At 35.1% G+C, this 20,749-nt stretch overlaps 1 protein-coding gene across 5 annotated transcripts; it reads right to left on the bottom strand.

Annotated features, from left to right (window-relative positions):
- Window positions 1–1,507: 1,507 nt before the first annotated feature.
- LOC147393134 (ethylene-responsive transcription factor ERF015-like) lies at window positions 1,508–20,193 on the bottom strand. 5 transcript variants are annotated; one of them, XM_086454919.1, is made up of 4 exons: window positions 19,759–20,193; window positions 8,390–8,476; window positions 3,884–3,956; window positions 2,215–3,617 (listed from the first exon to the last, which is right to left on the bottom strand). In XM_086454919.1, exons 1-4 carry the CDS (start codon window positions 19,909–19,911, stop codon window positions 3,607–3,609), a joined length of 324 nt encoding a protein of 107 aa, XP_086311045.1. In that variant the 5' UTR covers window positions 19,912–20,193; the 3' UTR covers window positions 2,215–3,606. The 5 variants fall into 5 exon arrangements, with proteins under 5 accessions (XP_086311042.1, XP_086311043.1, XP_086311044.1 ...); XM_086454920.1 differs by having other exon boundaries at window positions 2,215–2,934; XM_086454916.1 differs by having other exon boundaries at window positions 1,508–3,956; window positions 19,759–19,922.
- Window positions 20,194–20,749: the final 556 nt, after the last annotated feature.

The following is a 20,749-nucleotide window of genomic DNA, read 5'->3' as shown; positions in this document are numbered from 1 at the left end:
GTGTGCAACCATCTACAAGTAGTGTGCAACTAGTCGGACCCCATAAAAATTCAATTGAACTTTAATACTTGGCATGGTGAATAGGAAAAGAAAATAAATTGGAATACTTGAAAGACGTTTCCCATCCTCTAAACCTAACTGCAAAATATAAGTTAGATTGCAAAAGGAAAATCATACTTCATACATTTCAGTGTACCACAGTACCACCGATGGGCCGGTTTGAATAAATGAGGTAATGGGTTTAATGTTTAATAAGAGAGGGTAAATGGGTGATTCAGAGTTTTAGACATACCCTTCACGTTCTGCTAAATATTTTAGATTTCCCCTATATTTTCAAACTCATGATATGTCCCCTTGATCTTCGTCTTCTCTAATAGAGTATTAGAAAATGACCTAAATGCCCTCATCTTGAACCTTTTGTCAAAAGATCCTTGATTTTTTATTTCCAAAATGGTATCCTCAACCTATTGGGTAAAATTTTTTTTACCCTCATCTGATTTTTATTTATTTCAATCTTCAAACCTAGGAATAAAATATGATTTTTGAAAAATTAGGATACAAAATTTGGGAACCTGATTTTTATTTATATCAATCTTCAAACCTAGTAATAAAATATGATTTTTGAAAAAATAGAAAGACAAAATTTGGGGAGAAAAATTAAGGGGTTAAGGCGAGGTTGAATAGTTGAAAAATAATTTAACTAGGAGGTAAAAGATGATTGATTTTGGGAAAGAAATCAAGGGTTTCTGGCCGGAAGTTGAAGATGAGAGCATATAACTCATTTTCATTAGTCTATAGAAAAAGACCAAGGTCAATGTGGATAAGTCATCAATTTGAAAGTATAAGGGCTACCTCAAATATTCAACAAAAAGTAGAGGGGTATGTCTAAATCACCCTTAATGGTGGTGGGTTGGGGGTGATGAATCCGGCAAAAGCTACTCAACCTTTTTTTGCCAGGTTCATGCCCTTTGATTCAAATATTTTAACACCTTTCAATTGTTATTTTGAAACGTTTCCATTATAAAATGACAAGTGTCACAACAATATGTATCTACGTGGCAAATCTTTGCTGATGACACACAAACAGGGCCCAAATAGCTCGATTTTCGCCCATAAACTATTTGTGTCAATGGATTAGTTCGATTAAAAACTTGAGATAAGGGGTGTAGGCAACTCAAATTATACATTAATTTGTACCAGCAATGTTTATAAATATTTACAAAAAAAGTCGTAATTATTTATTTTTACCAAGGTCACCATTCACAATTTAGTACCCTTCCTATGAACATACATTCAACTCAAAAGGGCATAATGAATGACTCATCAAAATGTTGTATCAGAAAACCATTTTCCCAAGAGAAAATAATAATTAAAAGATGGGTAAATAACAATTTTTGTAAAAAATAAAAATAAAAAATACAGCAGGTTCAGTAATTTCTTTCAACAAAATTATACTCCAATTAAAGAAATTTATACATACATGCATACCATTAATTTAGAGATATAGTTATGCTAATCATACTGTTTATAGATATATAATTATGAAACATAGCACAATCATCTATATAGATTTTACATCAAATCTTCACCGAAATGCTTAGTTTCATCTAAAATGGCCCATAAGGAATCAGGCTCAAGCATAAGGGGCTCATCAAGCAGGAAACTCTCTGGCCAAAACATGTCAGATTCACCTGACTCACCAACTATAGAAAGCGATTCGCCAACCTTGCATGTGGCCTCCACTCCATCATCCATAACAGGTAACTCTTGCGAGTTGTTAAAAGCTACAAATGAAGATTCCGAGGATGGATCCAACATGCAATTGGATATCGCAAACCTTGCTGCGACTGCTTGGATTTCTTCTTTTGATAGAGGGGTCGACGAATCGTCTGGGATCTCAGGCCTTTTTTCATCCGGAAAATTGAATGTCCCTTTCTTACCACGGAGACAGTAAAGTGCGGCATCATATGCACGAGCAGCCTTTTCAGGAGCATCATAAGAGCCTAACCAAATCCTAGTTTTGCTCTGAGGTATTCTTATTTCGGAAACCCAACGGCCCCATTTTCTCATTCGAACACCCTTGAACGGTCCCATCACTCTTTTTCGTCGGAGGCCACCATCCTTGTTCAAGGTTGAAACCATTTCACCAACTCTGAAAAAGTTTCTGAGTCCAGGGCAGTTTTTTTTGGTGGGGGTGGAGGGGTTAGAGGTATAGGTGGGTGGGGTGGGGGAGATGCTGCTATATAGAGGTGTTGAGATGTAGATATTCAAGGACAAATGTGTTGAGGATAAGCAACGTAGTTCACGTGACGAGTAATAGCGCACGTGTAGACGTTGTGACTGTGGCACATGATATCATGCCCAGCACGTGGCGACGGAGAGAATTGTCGCTTAGTCAGTTGTGGCAAAAACGAATCAATGCAGTTATTGTCGCATTGTCCACAATCCAATTACACGAAAAAGAGAAAAAACAGCTCCGAATCAATTTTCTTCAGACTAATGTGAACTCATAAATTATTTTCTTCATAAACTATAATATCATTCACCAAAATCTACTGATATTCTTATTAACTTAAAACTGACAATTTTGGAAAAATATTCATCCATAACACTTATAGATATAATGTAGGCTGGCTTCAGTTTGCAAGTTTCCTTTTTTCCAATATGAAATCTTAAACTTACAAGACTTCTAGGGATGTTTGGTAATGCCAAGAATTTAATTCTTGACAAACTTCTCCTTGGGGCAATGTCTTTATTCGTTTTGCTGTGAGAATATGCTGAAATATGTTCATGGCATTACATATAATTTCTGGTGTGAGGGCTGCCCACCTTATATAATAGTGCAGTCCAAGACTTTTTCCTATCTTTAACTTCTTCTTTTCATTGTTAGAGTAACTTCTCTTTAACATTTTATGCCAAATGATAGCCATTATGCTGTTACAAGAACAATTTTAGCATTCTAATAATTTCAAAAATAAAATACATATATTATATTTATGGTTCAGGATCAGCAGACTCGTGAGAAATAAACTCACAAACAAACATGAAATCCCTACTGTTAAAACATGAAATCCAGTGATCCAAATAAAACATGTATACTAAGGATACAAAACATATTTTCCTATTCAACCGTCAGGATTGTGTGTTTGTCAATGAGTTTCTTACTTTTTGTAAGTCTATGCATCTCAACCCCATATTTATTGATAATATATTTTTGTTGCTAGAAAATAGGAAAAGAACCATACATTGAAAAATGTTCATCACATTCCAGATAATTTCTGGCATGACGGGAAGGGCTGCCGGCCCAATTAACAGTGTGGCCCGAGATTTTGACCTATCTATAACTTCATGTAGCTCTTAATGTTATCATTAATTGAGGGACTTCATTTTAACATTTTATGTTAAATGATGGTCATTATATTGTTATGGGAACATTTTTACCATTATACTAACTTAAAAAATAAATACATTATATTTATTGATACCATATTTTAATTACTACAAAATAGCAACAAAAAAAGAAAAAAAAACAACAATGCACACAAGGACCATATAACCATTAGAGCAGTGAATAGTGGTCCAACTCTGAAAAATCGCATTCAAATGTTAAAGGAAAGCTGCAGTAAGATTAAAGGATAACAAATTGGTTAATCTAAATACATTATATTTACTGATACCATATTTTAATTGCTACAAAATAGCAAAAAAAAAAAAAAAAAAAGATGCACACAAGAACCATATAAACTTCAACTCTTACCATCACATGGAAGGGAAAGAAAAAGAAGCCTTTCGAATCATATAAACTTCAGGGTTTTATCTCCTTGCAAGCAACAATTCAAATCCTAGACTATACTAAACAGGATTTTTTTTTTTCGTTGCTTACCTGGCTCAGAAATTATATTAAGTTCATTGCGAATCATATCCATCAAGGCATGAGGTTTTTCAATATGCCAAGACTGAAAAACAAAGAAAGGGTGAATAATGAATTTGAGCAGTATTCAGTTTTATTACAGATGAATAGAATCACAAACTTCTGCTCCTGAAAAGATGAAGCAGATTGCAACTGAAAGACAGCAAACATGGTAGGCGATGAGAGGGTACCAAGTATCTAACTTTTCATCAAGACGTGCTTTATGTTAACAAACCATTTACCCCAAAAGACCGATCTAGGAAAGGCACAACTATGAATATAAGAGGGTCACGGGTTGAACTGGGGAACGATATATGAGTACGTGACACCCGGGAGCGGAGGCGGATAACACACACTCAACACTCCCCCTCACCCACCATAAGTGGAAAATCCCTCGAAGAGACTTGAACCTGTGACCTATACGAACCTAGCGCTTTGATACCATGTTGACAAACCATTTATCCCAAAAGACCGATCTGATGGGGAAGGCACGACTATGAATATAAGAGGGTCACGGGTCGAACTGGGGCACGATACATGAGCACGTGACACCCGTGTACGGAGGCAGATCAGACACACTTAAAACTTTTTGTGTATTGAACTTATATGTGTATGGTTGCATGTAAGCATTGAGTAACAAAGAAACTTAAATAGTATGTTTAATTAGATAAAAAACTGCTCAAATTTGTTTGGAACATTAGATGCTATGAGGACAAGTTAAGACCATTTTAATAATGACAAATTTTGAGTGTCCAATAATCATCCCTTCAAGTGTCGAGAAATATAACTCTGTAGAAAAGTGATCCTCCCCCTTTATACAAACAAATGGCCTTATTTTCTTCTTAAGATGTATTTTAATTATTTTTGGAAAAGACTAGGATGCATTAGGACTGTAATCTTTCAAAAAGATATTTTCAAAAGTTTTTCCTGCAAATATTATATTTTATGTGCACAATCGGTGATCCAAACATTTTTCTTTTTCTTTTTTTGAGAGGAAAAGGCATTCCAAACCAGGCTTTATGATTCAGACAAAATTCTTTTATGAGGAAAAACAAATAAAATGTCAACTTAACAAAATAGTCACTGGAGGAAATATCATAAATCACCACCTTTAGTTGGACTTGGTCAACAACTCTATAAAGTCAACTACATCTGGTCACATTGTGAAAAGTTATATAAGAGAAAAAATAAAAATGAAGTGAACAATGGAACCACTACCACAATAATTGTCATCATCGTGAAAACCTTATCCAGAATATTTGAGGTCGGCTAAATGGATTTTTTTTTTTTTTGGGATTAGTAAGTGTCTAATGAATTCATTAACTCGGTGCCCGCGAGAATCGAACCCAGGTCTCTGGTATCATCCTAAAGCCTAATCAACTAAGCTAGCTAGTACCTGCTAAAATTTTTGGTGTTGCCATTTGGTAAGTGTGTTCTTAATGAAATTAGTAACTCGGTGATGGTGGGAATCGAACCTAGATCTATGGTATCATCACCCATAGATTTTACCAACTAAGCAAGCTGGCACCTTTTCTCTTTTCCACTCTGTCCGGAACCACATCTTTTTCTAGTGAAAGAGTGTCCCTATTTGCTTTCACAATCTCCATCTATGTTCTTTTGGGCCTTCCTCTTGCTCTTTTAGAACCTTTAACTTGAATATTTCTTCTAGTTGGCTTTGTAATTGGCCTACATTGAATATGCAAAACCATCTCAATCAACTTCGTCTTAGTTGATTCTATTGGAGATACTCATACATTTTCCCAAGTGTGTTCTTTTCAAATTTTATCTTTCCTAATCTCTCTACTCATCCATCTTAACATCCTCATCTCTACTACGCTCACTTAGTTAGCGTGATGTTTCTTGACTGCCCAATATTTCGTTCTAGAAACTATAGTTGTCTTATAAAATTTTCCTCTAAATTTAATTGTTGTGTATGTCACATAGCAATCTAGAAGTGCATCTCTAGTTTAATCTTACTCTGATTCTATGGGCAACACCTTCCTCAATATCTCCATCCTTATGTATACCCATAATATTAAATTTCGACATATTTCCACGAAATATACCTAAATATTTCCATTTCAACAAGTTCCAACATGAAATTTAACATACAATTTCTTTTTGTATATATTTAAGAGGAAATCACTATTCATTTCGTGAAATATTTCATGAATAGTAAATTTCAATTGAAATCATCAAATTTTATGAATAAAAATGCAATATTTCGATGGAAATGTTTCGATGAATAGTAAATTTTGATCGAAATATTCTTTATTGTCTTTAGAAAGAACTTGTAAATTACACATAGTATTTACTAATAAAAAATTGCATATAACATTCATCTGTTAATTTAAATGAATTATGATTAGTTAGTTATCTATTTCATCTTATTGTAATGTATTCTAAGCATATTAGTATTCCACGTTTATATAAGCGCGCATACAATCAGCCATGTCTTAATTAGTTGGATGCATTAGCAATTTATTCATACTTATGTAAAAAATATAAGAAATATAATAACATATAAATGCAATACTTAATAGTTTCTTCATTTTTTTTATAAGTATAGTTTCTTCATTTTAGTGTTTTACATATTAAGTTGTATGTAGTTAACGCAACATTGCTATTCTTATTTCCACTGTTAGACTCTCAATACTTGTGCATATGCATAGAAAAATGTTGTTGATCTTCAATTTCACACTCCACATGGTAGTTTATTATGTTTTGATGACTTAATGAGTGTATTTTAATGCCTATTTTATAATTTTCTATATAGTTAATGAGAATTTCTTCAATATTACTATCATTTCCAACAATTGCATTAATTTCCAAACTGATCGAAATATTTCCATTTCTAGACCAACCGAAATCGATTTTTTTATTTTTTTATATTTTTATAGGTATAGGATTAGTGGTTAGTAAATGAAGTTAGGTTCAAGGGGGTTTGAACCTAGGACATGGGAACAACATTCCACACGTTTTACCACTTAGCTAAGTTGGCATTTCAAAATCGAAATTCAATACATCGTGTATATACCTAGGATAGCATAAATGATCACTTAAGGGTATTTCTAGATCATCAAGTTTACTGGATATTCCTCCTCTTGGGTGTTAGTATTGAATTTACACTCCCTATATTCAATCTTGGTTCTATTTATTCTAAAACCCTTGATTTCAACACCTCTCACCATAATTTTAGTTTTGTGTTGACTCCTACTCTAGTTTCATCAACTATACATCCACAAATAATATACACCAATGTGCTCTCGAATATGAGCAATTACTTCATCTATAAGTAGAGCAAAAAAAATAAATATTCAAATCCAATCCTAGTGTAAACCAATTGTAACTAAGAACTCATTTGTCTCCTCTCCATTTTCCCTCACACTAATCTTAGCCCCTTCATACATTTTCTTAATTATGTCAATGCATCCTTGAGACTACACTATTTCCCAATACCCATAAAATTAGCTCTCTAGGTACTTTTTTCGTTTGCTTTCTTTAAATCATTAAAACTATATGAAATGCTACCTCTTTTATTTGTACTTTTCTATTAGTTACCTAAATAAAAAGTTGCCTAGATGGTTCATCTACCCAACATAAAACCAACTTCATTTCCAATACATTCATCTTTTGGCTTAATCCTTGTTCTATCATTCTTTCCCATGATTTCATTGTGTGGGTTATAAGTTTAATACCTTGATAATTGATTTAACTCTGAATGTCTCCATTATCCTCATATATAGGTGCCATGTGGCTTTTGCTCCATTAATCGGACACATTTTTAGTCTTTAATATATTATTGAATAGCTTAGTTAGCCAAGACAATCCCAAAAATTTCATGCAAATCCATATTTCCATTAGAAGACCATCTAGTCATAAAGCCCTACCTGTTTTTATATTTTTATATTTTTATATTTTTATATTTTTATATTTTTATATTTTTAGTTTTTAAGTTGTTGCATTCTGATTCTATGTAGTCACACTTCCTAAGACTAAGGAAGGATATAAAACTTAGTCAACCACAAAAATGACAAAAACAAATGTGGGGGATGTGGGTTCAAGTCCAACTTACCCATCCCCACCCGAAAACAAACCATCTAAGAAAGAGAGAAAGAAAAAAACTCATTATAATTCAGTCATGTCACTTAACTCTCATCTAAGTTCTAGATCTGTTACAAAGTGATGTAACAAGATAGCCTTTACACACCTCTAAGTAAAATATTAAAAATGGCAAGAAGAGCAATAAATTCATGAATCAACAGAAATTAACATTAAGAATGTTAAATGAATTTAACTATTCATGGGTTGAACCATGTGACTAGATACCAGTGCATTAATCGATAAGCTTCAAATGTGGAAAGATGATAATCAGTGTTTTATCCAATAGAATGAATTCTATTAAAAAATTTAAGAGAATGGAGAAGCAACTACTTCAATATTACTGCTTGAATTAGCATAACAAGGTTCCATTTATACCGGAACATAAATGCGTGCTTTGTTAAGAAATTTTGCACAAATCCAATGCTTGTGTCTGCTTAATGGCCTTGAAAGATCCCATCTAACCTGGAAGAGAAATTCCACAAATCAAAATCAAAACCCAATTAGCAAAAAAGTATAAACATAAATAAACCAAAAAAAGGCATAAAGGGGTTATTAATAAGTTCTTACGTATTTATTTTTTTAAGGACATAAACCATAACACCAAGAAGTATAAATCAAAGGGAAATGAAAACCAGGAACTTTCTTCTTTATTTCTACAAGTATAAGAAGGTTGAAATCGTAACCATGATCGAAACGGGAGACCCATGATTTATTTTCATTTGCCCCCAATTTCTAATAGGACGTGCACTGCCATGAACTCCATCAAGGTCGAGCTTTACCCTGCACTGCTGGTCCCAAGCTTGGATAAAAGAAAAAAAGGATTGTGACAAACACTGTTGATGATGTAGCTTGGATATGTATTGACAACCTCTGTCCTGATGTCCCAAATGTCATAGTTGTACAGGCCCCTAAAATCACTGTGACTCTTTCAGTCCATGATATCACCAGTCACAAGACTTGATAACTCAGATTACTTGATGTCCTTCCGTAGATATGTTTATTATGGAGAAATTTTTATGGTGAGAACTCTAGTGGCTTCACCCTATTGCATGCATAATTACATATTGAGTATGTCATGGCACAAATCCAAAACAATTTTTTTTCTCTATTGGTTTGTTTGTTTTTGTTTTGTTTTTTGTTTTTATTGGTGGTGAGTTTAAGTAGAGATTTGAGTTAAATGTTATCACATAATGAATATTGACAAGATAGACTTTCGGTGTTAGCATCATTCCTTCAATCCATCATGGCATTTGATCATAACAAAATCTCGTGCAATGATATAAAAAATGAACTGTTTAGACTCTACCAGAAGTCCAAGGAATTTATCAATAGAAATTCGGCATATGGAGAAGCTATGAAATATAAAAGTTCCAAGTATTGCTCAGTTTTGACATTTAAAAATCCAGTAAAAAAAACGAACACAGAAAAGAAAAGATAAGGGATATTGTGGTGTTTAACATGGGTTTTGCTAAAATTCCGAATCGAATATATCACCTTTCATACATTTAATCTTTCAGTTTCTTAAACCAATTTTCCACCCAGAGTTGGCATATAACCCACTTTTGAAGTCAGCTGAAAGATACACTGGAATTTGGAAAGCAATTAAGTCGCTGAAAACAACTGGTGTTTGACCAAAACCAAGCAAGCTTATTGGTAGTATAATTCAAATAGTGTATACCAAACATATATTGTAAAATTGTATCCTTGCTCGACAGTAACTTTGAACAAAGATGACAGTAGTGACATTATACATTTTTGCAAACAAGTAAAAAACGTTTTGTGAGGTCTCACTCCTTTTGCGATTTGTTAGGGCATTTGGAAGGAGAGGAACAGACGCACTTTTGAAGGGAAAGAGCTTCTTGTTCAAGACATTATGGTTTAAATCATGGCTTTCTTGTTTTTTGGGGGAAAGCGTTTAAGGTGTTCAGGGTTTTTTTTTATTATAGGTAAATGTTTGGTTAGTACAGGTAATATAATTAGTGGTTAGTAGTTAACATAAGACGTATGGGTTCAAGGGTGGTTGAACCTAGGACGCGGGAACAACCCTCCACACATCTTACCACGTAGCTAAGATGGGATAAAATTTGTAAGCTAGTTCGTTCATAGTTAGTCCTGGTTGCCCTCTTTGTACCCTTTGGTTGGTCATCTTGACCCCCTTTTTTCTCTTTCAATAAAATTTTTTTGCTATTACAAAAATGTATCATATACAACTTTGCAAAATAGCGAAAAATGTATCATATCTATTTGCAAAAAAATATAAAAATTATTATGCACAAATAATTTAGCATGTTGCCAATGCAGTGAAGAGATTTCTGAAGTTCAAATTTAGTTGTAGGAGTGAGTGATAGAGTAAAATTTATAATTCTTGTTTGTTTATTACCATCATATTTTATTTTGTTTACGAAAAGGTTTATTGTCGGTTTATAACTATTCTTAGAAGACTTTATAGGTTTAAGGGTTCTATATTTTAATAAAATTGAATAGAAAATCCTTCCAGTTCCAAGTAATTTTCTTCGATTTTCATATAGATATTAATGGTGTTTCCTTTTGAAGCCTCAAGAGGTGGAGTTTTTCCAGCTATTTGTTGAACTTTTCCTTTCCAACCTCTCGCTCTTAGTTAGGTTGCTAAATTTGTGATCATTTAGCAATTCCAATTGTTTCGTTTAACAAAAGCTCTAGGATTTCCATCCAGGCTTGAGCTTGTTGCACAAATTGGTTGACTTACTGCATTGCAACCACAAGATCATGGTTGATACTAAAAAATGCACCCCAGAAGATAAAAAGAAGGAAATAGTAGTTTACGACCACATGAGAAAAGTAAACTAATAAAAATTAGTTTTACTAAAAGGGATGAATACATAAAAACTAACGTAGCAACATCCAATTGCTAGCCTAGTCAACTGAGCAACAGCTTGAGCCTCTAGATCTTGGAGACTTTGGTCAACTTGTTTAAGTGATTAAGTCCTAGACTTTGGTTCTTGCCTAGACAACTATGTGTCTTTGACAACACTAATATGACAATCTTTGCCACATATATATACTTTTTTTATAGGTAAAAGAAATTTTATTAATAGAAAAGCGAAAGGTGGTTGAGATGACCAATCAAGGATACAATAAAAGCTACAAGCCCCACAACCTCCAAAGAGCTCATGAAGAACACAAAGCATCCCATCTAAAAACAAAATCCTAAAAGAACACCCCTTTAAAAGCTACATCCCCTTTACACCAATAAAATAGAAAGCCAAGAATAAATAAAATTATGTCGTGATCCACCCTTTCCAACCATGAAAATATTCTCCTATTCCTTTATAACCAAGTGCCCCAGCATATTGCAAAAGGAAGCAAGGCCCAAAGCTTTTTTTCCTTGCCAAAGAAAGGGTTTGAGGACTAACTTTTGAAAAGAGACAAGCAATCAATTGGAAAAACCCAGCTTATATTGAAGGACAATGCCAAAGCATTCCTTTAATTTAAATTTTGAATATAAGGGAAGTTAGTTACCAACTCCAATACCCCACTATTTTGCCTTCGAACATGGTGATAATTCCACTATTTCTCCTTCAAACATGGGTGACTAGCCTACAAGTCTACAATTATGCAAACGAATAACTTCTTGGAAGCACAATCATGGAGGCTCTGATCCTTGTTAAAAGAGCGATGAGGTGATTACTTTTAGACTTGAGGGTACAAGAGAATCCTATTCAATTTGACCTATCCCCAGGTTTGTATGGTAAGGAAAGTTCTCCCCCAAAGGATTTTAGAAGCCCCTTTGAATCAGCTCAGATCCGAACTCTTTTCAAGCCCTTCAAAATTGGTTGTTTTCTCTTCTTTGCTCTCTTCAAAACTCTGTTGGGCTATTCCATTCTATTTTTGCTTACTCTCCACCCATTCTATAGAAAATCCTGGTGGGTGAGCTCTTGCATGTGTTCATAATGACAGGAAAATTCTTTACATTAGTAAGGATACATTCCTTGCAAGGTCGGAGGGGTTTGCTCAATCGAAAGTTGATCAGGCTGAGTAGTTGGGGCTGGTGGATTTTGGGTTTTCTCCTCAGAGAACCGATACCCAGGGGAGCTGGGTTTTGTTTCCAATGCGCTTCAGGCTGGGAGAAAGTTTGCAGAAGGGGGGGAGGTTAAGGTGAGGAAAGCTCACTGGATCTCCCCATTGATCCAAGTTCAAATCTTGATACAGAGGATGAGGTCTTAAGAGAGCAACTTAAGAAGGAGACATGGGAATGGTTAATTGGGAGAATGTCAAGTCTAGCGGTGTCAATGGGAGTCTTCCCGACAAGGAAGCAGAGGACGCCAACACTTATTTTGAAGGTATCAGTAGGGGGCAACAAAGAAGTGAGGGTCCCAATAAAACTGAATAAGCTCTTGAATAACAAACTAGAACATGTGTCAGATTTTAGGGGATCTACAATGCTTGAGAGCGGGGAAAACCAATAGGGTATAGCATTGGGGGTTACAAGTGGGACACCGGTGTTAGGCAAAAGAAGACCCAGATTGGAAAAGGAAGTAGATGGCTTGATGAGGAGCTTGAATGAACCAGTACTTAGGATCGAGGGATTGAGAAGGAAAACAAGGGTAGGGTAAAGTTCTAATGATTAAGTTGTTATCTTGGAATGTTAGAGGCTTGGGAAATAGGAGGAAAAGGGCAGCGGTCAAAGTGGTTTTAAGGTCTTGGAATGCTCACATGGTAACTCTTCAGGAGTCAAATTGGAGTTAGTGTGACGAATTAAGGATTAAGGAATTGTGGGGTGGTAATATAGGGTGGTCTTGGCAAGCGACGATTGGTTTTTCTAGGGGAATTCTATTGTTATGGAATGAGGATAGAATTGAGGTTGAGGATCCTCTTATGGGAGCTTTCTCAGTTTCTGTGTTGTGTAAGGGTGTTGATGAGGACTATAGTTGGGTTTTTATAGGCGTGTATGGACCGAATAAGGAGTTAGAGAGACTATCAATTTTGGAACGAGTTGAGGGATGTGGCTGGGTACTGGGACAAACCATGGTGTATAGGGGGAGATTTCAATACTATTAAAGTTTTGGGCAAGAAGAATGGGGTCAAGAGCATGTGAGATTTTGGGCGCTTCATTAATGAGTACTCTCTAGAAGATATACCTTTGGAAGGAAGATCGTTTACCTAGTCCAATAATCAGGAGGTTGCTAAAATGTCTAGATTGGATAGATTTTTGGTTTCAAGTGATTGGGAGGATCATTTTATTTTAGTGGCTTGTCTCAAACTTCTTTATCAAATCCAATCTCAGATCATTACCCAATTGTGCTTCAAAGTGGCACTATCTTGTCTTGTCCTAGACCTTTCCGATTCAAGAATATGTAGTTGCTCCATGATGGTTTTTGTGAAAAGGTAGATGAATGATAGGAGTTCCAATTTTTCAAAAGCCTAGTGTCTATTTTCAAAAGTAAGCTCAAGGCATTAAAAGAGAAAATTAAAGAGTGGAATGTAGAAGTCTTTGGGCATGTTGAGGCCAAAAAGAAATCCATTCTTGATGAAATTGGGTGGTTAAATCAAAAGGAGGAAAGTTTAGGGCTTTCATGAGGAGAGAAGTTGAAAAAAACCAATTTAAGAGCGGAGTTTCCAAAGATGACCTTGATGGAAAAAGTGAGTTGGAAGCAAAATCGAGAGTCAAATGGTTGAAGGAAGAAGACAACGCTAAATTTTTCCATAAGGCGGCCAAGTTTAGGAGTCAAAATCACATTAGAAACTTAACAATTGAGGGGGAGTTTGTGGAAGAGGAGGAGAGGATTAGACAAAGGATTGTCAAGTTATATAAAAAGCTATTTGAGGAAGATCAAGAGTTTAGATTTGTCTCTGAGCTTTTGGAGTTATGATCAATTTCTTCACACCAGAAGGATTAGTTAGAAAGGAGCTTTGAAGAGGAGGAAGTGTGAGGGGCGCTAAATTCGTTAAGTGGGGAAAAGGCCCCAGGCCCAGACAATTTTACTATGGCTTTCTTTAAAAGGTGTTGGGTTACAATCAAAGAGGACGTGATGAATGTGTTCAGGGATTTCAAGGAAAGGAATTTTTTGGATTATGGTTTAAATAGTTCTTTCATAGCTTTGACTCCTAAAAAGGCAGGTGCAGGGGATTTAGAGGATTTCAGACCAATTAGCTTATTGGGGTCAATGTATAAGGTAATAGCAAAGGTGTTGGCTAATAGGTTGAAGAAGGTGATTGATGGTTTGATTGGGCTGTAGCAAGGGGCTTGATGTAGGATGAATGAGGGGAGATAAGAAAATGGAATTTGATTTTAGAAAAATAAGTGATTTAGGGAAATCTGGTGGGGGATTGGGTTAAGGATTAAGGATTTAGACGATAATTGCAAAACGTTTCGAATTATAACATTTTGAAATTACAAAATTGAGGGTATTTGGATTAGGGGAGGGTCTAGGGTATTTGGGCGACAATAGGAGAGATAAGAAAATGGAATTTGATTTTAGTAAGAAAAATGGGGATTTTGGGTATTTGGGTATAGGGTAGATTTGGTTTAAGAGCTTAATGAAGTAAGGGTTAAAGAAAGTAGAGAATGATTAAATGCTAAAACAAAATGGGGTTTGTAGGTTTCAAGAATCAAGAAAGGGATTTCAAGAATCAAAAAATCAAGAACAAAGGATTAAAAGAAAATCAAGAAAATGATTCGTGATGGATTCAAGAATTCAAGATTTCAAGAAAATTAAAAGAATAAAAATAAAGAAAAATAAAGATTAGAAGAAGAAAGAGATATTGGACTCACTCCAAAATGGCCTTACACCACACCTATTGTTGGAAAGATCAAACTCAAGCTTTCTTTTTATTCATCATGGTTCATTCAATAATTAAAAAGAAAAAAAAAAAAACCCTAATACAGTCTATATAAAGAAAATAAATTTAAGAATCCTAGTCAAACTAAAATACCAAATAAATAAATCTAATTTTTGTAATTTTCTCTCTCCTAATTTTCAAAACCTAATAAACTTAAATAAAAGACAAAATAAAGTTAGTAAACTGTCTCTAAATATTATAATAAGACCATGGGCCAATAAAACATCAAAATAAGTCCAAAAAACAGGAAAATAAAGTCCTAAAATAGAAATCTAGATAAAAACTAAAATCTACTCTCTAAAATTTGATATCCCCATCAATTCTGCTCGATTGGGAAGATTTCGCCATTGGAGAAATAAAATTGTAATAAATCTCATAATCAATTGCATTCCGCATTATTCTCCTCTGGTTGGAGAAAACTCGTCCTCAAATTTTAAAGTGCTTGAGAATGATCATGACAACTTGTGATTCATCCCCTTTAGCGAAGATTCATCCTCGTGTCTTGAACTTGTGATGAACTATTAACTTCAAATTGCGATCTTCTATCTTGGCAAAGTCTCCATTGTACTTGTTTGAGATGATTAGATCAGTCTGAGGTAGTGATGGAATAACTACATCATGAAAACAAACTGTAAATGTTGCCTCCAAAAGATCTTCCTTAGGCTCTTTTAACATATTTTCTACTTCATGATCTTGTTCTAGTGTTGATTTTAGAATTATAGGCACACCATCTTTTAAAACTGATGTTTGATTTGTCTTTTTCTTCAATCTGTTATTGGACTGATGGTACCACAGGAGTTGATTTCCATGGACATACCTTGAGTAGATATTGTCTGCTTGACGTAACACATACAAACGTAGCTTGTACATGTGAGATCCAATCTCGACCCAACACAATATGACAATCTTTTAGAGGAATCACCTTGCACTCAGCACTATAGATAAAACTTCCCTGACGGAACTAAACGACATAGCCATAATCAAGATAACCACAGTAAGTCTTATTTTCAAAATTTTGCAAAAGCTTCTCAGAAAAACTTGTGAAAATCAAATTTTCCTCATCCATCACTACACAATACCCTGAATGACTTCCCAAAAGGTAAAACAAATCTGGTTCTAACTTCCAATACCATCTCTATCTATTCCAGGTTTTAGCTTTAATACCAAAGCTGATGCAGGACGGATGAGGGGAGATAAGAAAATGGAATTTGATTTTGGAAAAATATGAGATATAGGGAAATCTAGTTGGGGATTGGGTTAAGGATTAAGGATTTGGGCAACAATTGCAAAACATTTCCAATTATAACATTTTGAAATTAAGGGTTTAGGGTATTTGGGTGACAATAGGAGAGATAAGAAAATGGAATTTGATTTTGGGCAAGTAAAGTATGACTACAATCTCAATATAAGAAAATGGAATTTGATTTTGGTAAGAAAAATGGGGATTTAGGATATTTGGGTATAGGATAGATTTGGTTTAGGAGATTAATGAAGTAATGGTTAAGTTCGTGGAAAAGAAAGTACTTACCTAAAAGAGAAAAGCTGACTCCAATCAAGAGCACGTTGGCTAAATAGCAACGGTTGGGAGAGTAAATTGACGTATGGGTGTAGTTTGTGGAAAGGTATTATGCAGGTTGGGTCTGATTTCAGGAAGTGGGTGAGGTTTAGAGTGGGAAGGGGAGATAAGGTCAGGTTTTGGGAGATAATCTCTCTTTGAAAAAAGGATTGCCATATGCTGCTTTTTTGAATCTCGAGGGAAACAAGCCTGACTGGGTCTTGGGTTTTAGGAGGGATTTTAATGATTGGTAACTTCAAAACCCAAAAGATTTAACAACTCATCATGATCATACTCATTGGACAACTACAAAAGACAATGTGAGGGTGTTGATCCATACTTAAGGTCTAAATTTTTCTATTAGTTCGTTCGTCGCAAGTATGATCACTCCTACCAATCCTTTGCAATTCCCGTTCAAATTCATTTGGGTTTGATGTATTTTTAAAGGGGTGGCTTCTGCAATTCACGATTTGATTTTGAGTGTCTTGAGTATGATGTATTTTTGGTGCAAGTTATGTCCGGAGTTTAAGGGTGTATTTTTTGAGGACTTTGTTTTTAAATGAAAGTCTCTGTAACTTTTAACTTTTTTCTTGTGGTCGGTCATCTCGACTACCGGTTGTATTTGCTATTCTCTCATCTTAATAAATTTACACTAATTAAAAAAAAAAAAAAAAAAACTATGCTTCTTTAGGGAATTAATATAATTCCAGGAAGATATAGAAAAAAATTAAAATTATTATTACAAACTTTAGGAACATAAGGGAGCTCATTATAAACATAAAAGAAGACGTATGAGAAGAATGCAAGGAAGAGAAAATCAATATCGATTACACATCAAATATAACATGCCTCCTTTCCTATTCTACTCTTTTCTTCCCTACTCACACTAAGATGCATCTTTGACAAGAAAAACGTGAAAAATGCAAAAGCTCCCTAATCTGGAATCAAGGATCTAAAGTGATTTAACCTACAATTCCCAATGACGTTCTATTCGTTCTCTCCAAAACTTGGGTTTAAGCTCTAATTAGCAGAGGGAGAATGGATATACAAATGGAGGTGACAACAAAATATACAAGATAGCTGCAATGCGAAAAATAAAAGAAATTCAAAACATGATAATTTGAGGAAGTCAAAGGTCACCATCAAGAACATGCTAAAGTCCCCTTATGTTGGAAGGCTTCTAATGAGAGTCCTTAAATCTGCAATCTCATTTGAGCCCTTATCTTGGTGGGGACTCTACTACACCAAGAACATGATGGCACCCATCACAGCATCCACCAAGTCTAAGTCACCATCAAGATCATGTTGGAGCACATCAAAGCCCTAGTATGTTGGAACACCCTCCCTAGTGACAGCTCCAAAGTTATATTTTGTGTCTTTGGTCTCTATGAGGATGATAGATCCTAAAACCCCTATTGTGCTGAAAACATGCTTGCATACATGAGATCCCACGTCACTTCTTTATCCACTAAGGAAATGGGTCATAGTCTTAAGCCACCTTTCTTAACTGAAACCCAATGTTCACTGATCAAGTTGGACCTATCTCAATTTGGAACCAACCACACCAATCCCAATCTCTAAGACAAATATGGATCATGCCACCAATTGGGGAAAGTGTTTATAAGGTTAATGCCACTAGTATCTAAGAATGGTTTAGCCGATCACAAAATTATTGAGAAACACTCGTCCCATTGTTGAGAATGTAATTGTCACTGGATAATAATTTGTTCAATAGAAAATAAAAGAGAAATTTTAAACCCATAAATAACAAGAAACAAAATTTGGAAGAGTGTGACTTACGGGATCCTGATCGTCTACATTTAATTTTAGAAAGAAAAAAAAAAAAGCAGTGGTTTGGTACTACATCGGGAAAAAAAAAATGAAAAAAGAAACAACTTATGGGATATAGCAGTTAACAAAGCAAAAGTTGTACACCTTATCCTAAAGGTAGAATTTTCCATGCACTTAGTGCCTACGTTATTTAGGCATCCAACTCCCAAGATTCAACTGCTTTGATCTCGGGAAGGAAGCATTCCTAATCTCAAGATCACAACAAATTTGATAGTAATTTTAGACCTCAAACAGAAAAGTAATGACAGAAATCTAAATTGCAGAAATAAAGTAAAGCAGGACAGGGAAAGAAAGACAATATGCATTTTCTCTGTTATATCTAATCTGAAGCAGACACATAGGTGTCTTTACATAAACATTAGTTGGTTCTTAAATACCATCATGAACAATGGTTGGGACCGAATAGACACCAATGAGTCAAAAGAAAAGATTGCAACTTAACAGTTGTAATAATTATCTAGTTTTTCTAAAGGAAACAATCTTTAAAAATGAGAAAAAATTAAAGTAAAGAGATACGACTTCACATGGAAGTTGTGCTTTAGAAAAAAACAAAAATTGCAGCATCGTATATATGATGCTGAATTTCATTCACCCATATGTTGTAAGATCTGAATAAATGTATAAAAAAGCATGTCTTCACATCTGAGATGTGAGACCAATTAAGAAATTTGCAAGAAAACACTAGAGGAGACAATTTTTGTTACAATCCTTACGATAAGACTTAAGCTTTCCACTCGATTGATGCCTAGGTACTTTTGAAGCATTGGTTTGGGTCTTAACATTTGGTATTAGAGCCAACCCCATGGCTAGGGTTCGAGTCATGGAGGGAAAAAGGGGCTCCTCTATAGTATAGGATATGGAGGGAGTTCTAAAAAAAAAGGGACTCCTCAATAGTATGGGATACGGAAAGAGTTCAGAAAAAAAAAAAAAAAAAGAGCTCGCCATAGTATGGGATATAGAAGGGGCCCACCATAGTTGGCCAGCCTGATTAGTCTGGGAAGCAGTGACTTATAGAAAAAGAGAAAGGGGTACCTCGTACCTCGAAAGAAGGCCAAGGGACTGGGGGAGCTCACCATAAAGTGGGCCAACAAGGGCGTCAGCCTTGAAGCGTGGGGGTATGTTACAATCCTTAGGTTAAGACTTAAGTTTTCCACTCCATTGATGCCTAGGTACTTTTGGAGCATTGCTTTGGGTCTTAACAATTTTGCATTGAGGGGTGAATTGCAAATAGGGATATACAATGATGAATTTTTTGTTCTCCCAGAAACCCAGAAAAATTCTGCTTTATTTTTTACATCATATAACAGCTGCTGATAAGCGTTTATTAGATCTATGAATCAAATAATTCAGTAACCATGAAAAAACATCAACACTAAAAGAAAATAATTACAGATGAGTTCAGAATTATAATTTGTGCCTCCAATTTCAATTTCCAACACAGAAACAATTCTTATAGCATTAATTCCACTACATAGAGACAATAAAAGCGATATAGTAGAGAAATAGAGAGAGGATTTACGAGATCGCCGAAGTTCAATTCGTTGTTCTTCACCTCATGAGCCATGAATTTGCTGATTCTATTGAGATAACGATCGAAGAACTTGTGATGGATGAGACGATCCGCAACAATCTTCACAACCAAATTCATTGTTTCTCGATCACTTCTAAGCATGGTTTTAAAACTCGTTTTGGCATCTCATCTCATCCATGAATGAGACCGGGTTGTCTCGTACGAGTCATCCGATTTATTCGACTCGCTCATTCAACAATGAACGCCCTCCGTGTTTTCTGAGAAACACATCCGTCTCGTTGGTTGACGATAATGAGACGAATCGGACGAGTCGTCTCGGTCTGCCGAGTTTTAAAACCATTTTGGACTTCTTAGGTTTCCTCAAGATTTCCGTTCGGAATCATGAAAGCAGATCATCGACATGGGGCGTGTTATAGACACCCCAGTTATTCATTAGGGCAACCCATTTACCCTAAGCAACCCCAACAAACTGATTTCGCGACCAGGGCACCCCAATTGATGATAGCACCCCACCTTCTTCTTCTGTTTGAATAGGTTAGCTTCCCTCCCCCATCACGGTCACCGAAAAAGTCACCACCTCCGGAGTTCTTGCCAAAACCACGACGTTCTTCCTCATTTTCGACTCACTACCGATCAATACTAGTGGAACGTCCTACAAAGTAAGTTTTATTAGAAAAAATAAGTTAGAAAGGTTTTCAAAAAAGTCTACACTTGAATTTCTACCTTGTGGTCGATGCTTGGTGTTATGTAGACCAAGTGTTCGATGAAAAGCATCATTGAACACTAATGTTGTTAAATGTTTTGATAGATGATTGGTGTTATGTGGTCGATGAAATACATTATCGACCACTTATGTTTTGATAGAGTCTCGATGTTGTAGATACCTCATTTTTGCATTTGTCTAATTCGACAATTCATCATCAGATTGTTATGGATTCCTAATGATAAGCGCAAAGAACTCAAAAGCTTGAGTCACTTT

The sequence above is a fragment of the Akebia trifoliata genome, chromosome 10, assembly GCF_017979445.1.
Source record: "Akebia trifoliata isolate Shusen 1 chromosome 10, ASM1797944v1, whole genome shotgun sequence".
NCBI lineage: Eukaryota > Viridiplantae > Streptophyta > Magnoliopsida > Ranunculales > Lardizabalaceae > Akebia > Akebia trifoliata.
The sequence above is the reverse complement of the archived record's forward strand: the minus strand, read 5'-3'. Positions and strand labels throughout refer to the sequence as shown.

Excerpts from the sequence above, each read along its gene's own strand:
- LOC147393134 (XM_086454916.1), bottom strand. The coding sequence starts at position 2,142 with ATGGTTTCAACCTTGAACAAGGATGGTGGCCTCCGACGAAAAAGAGTG.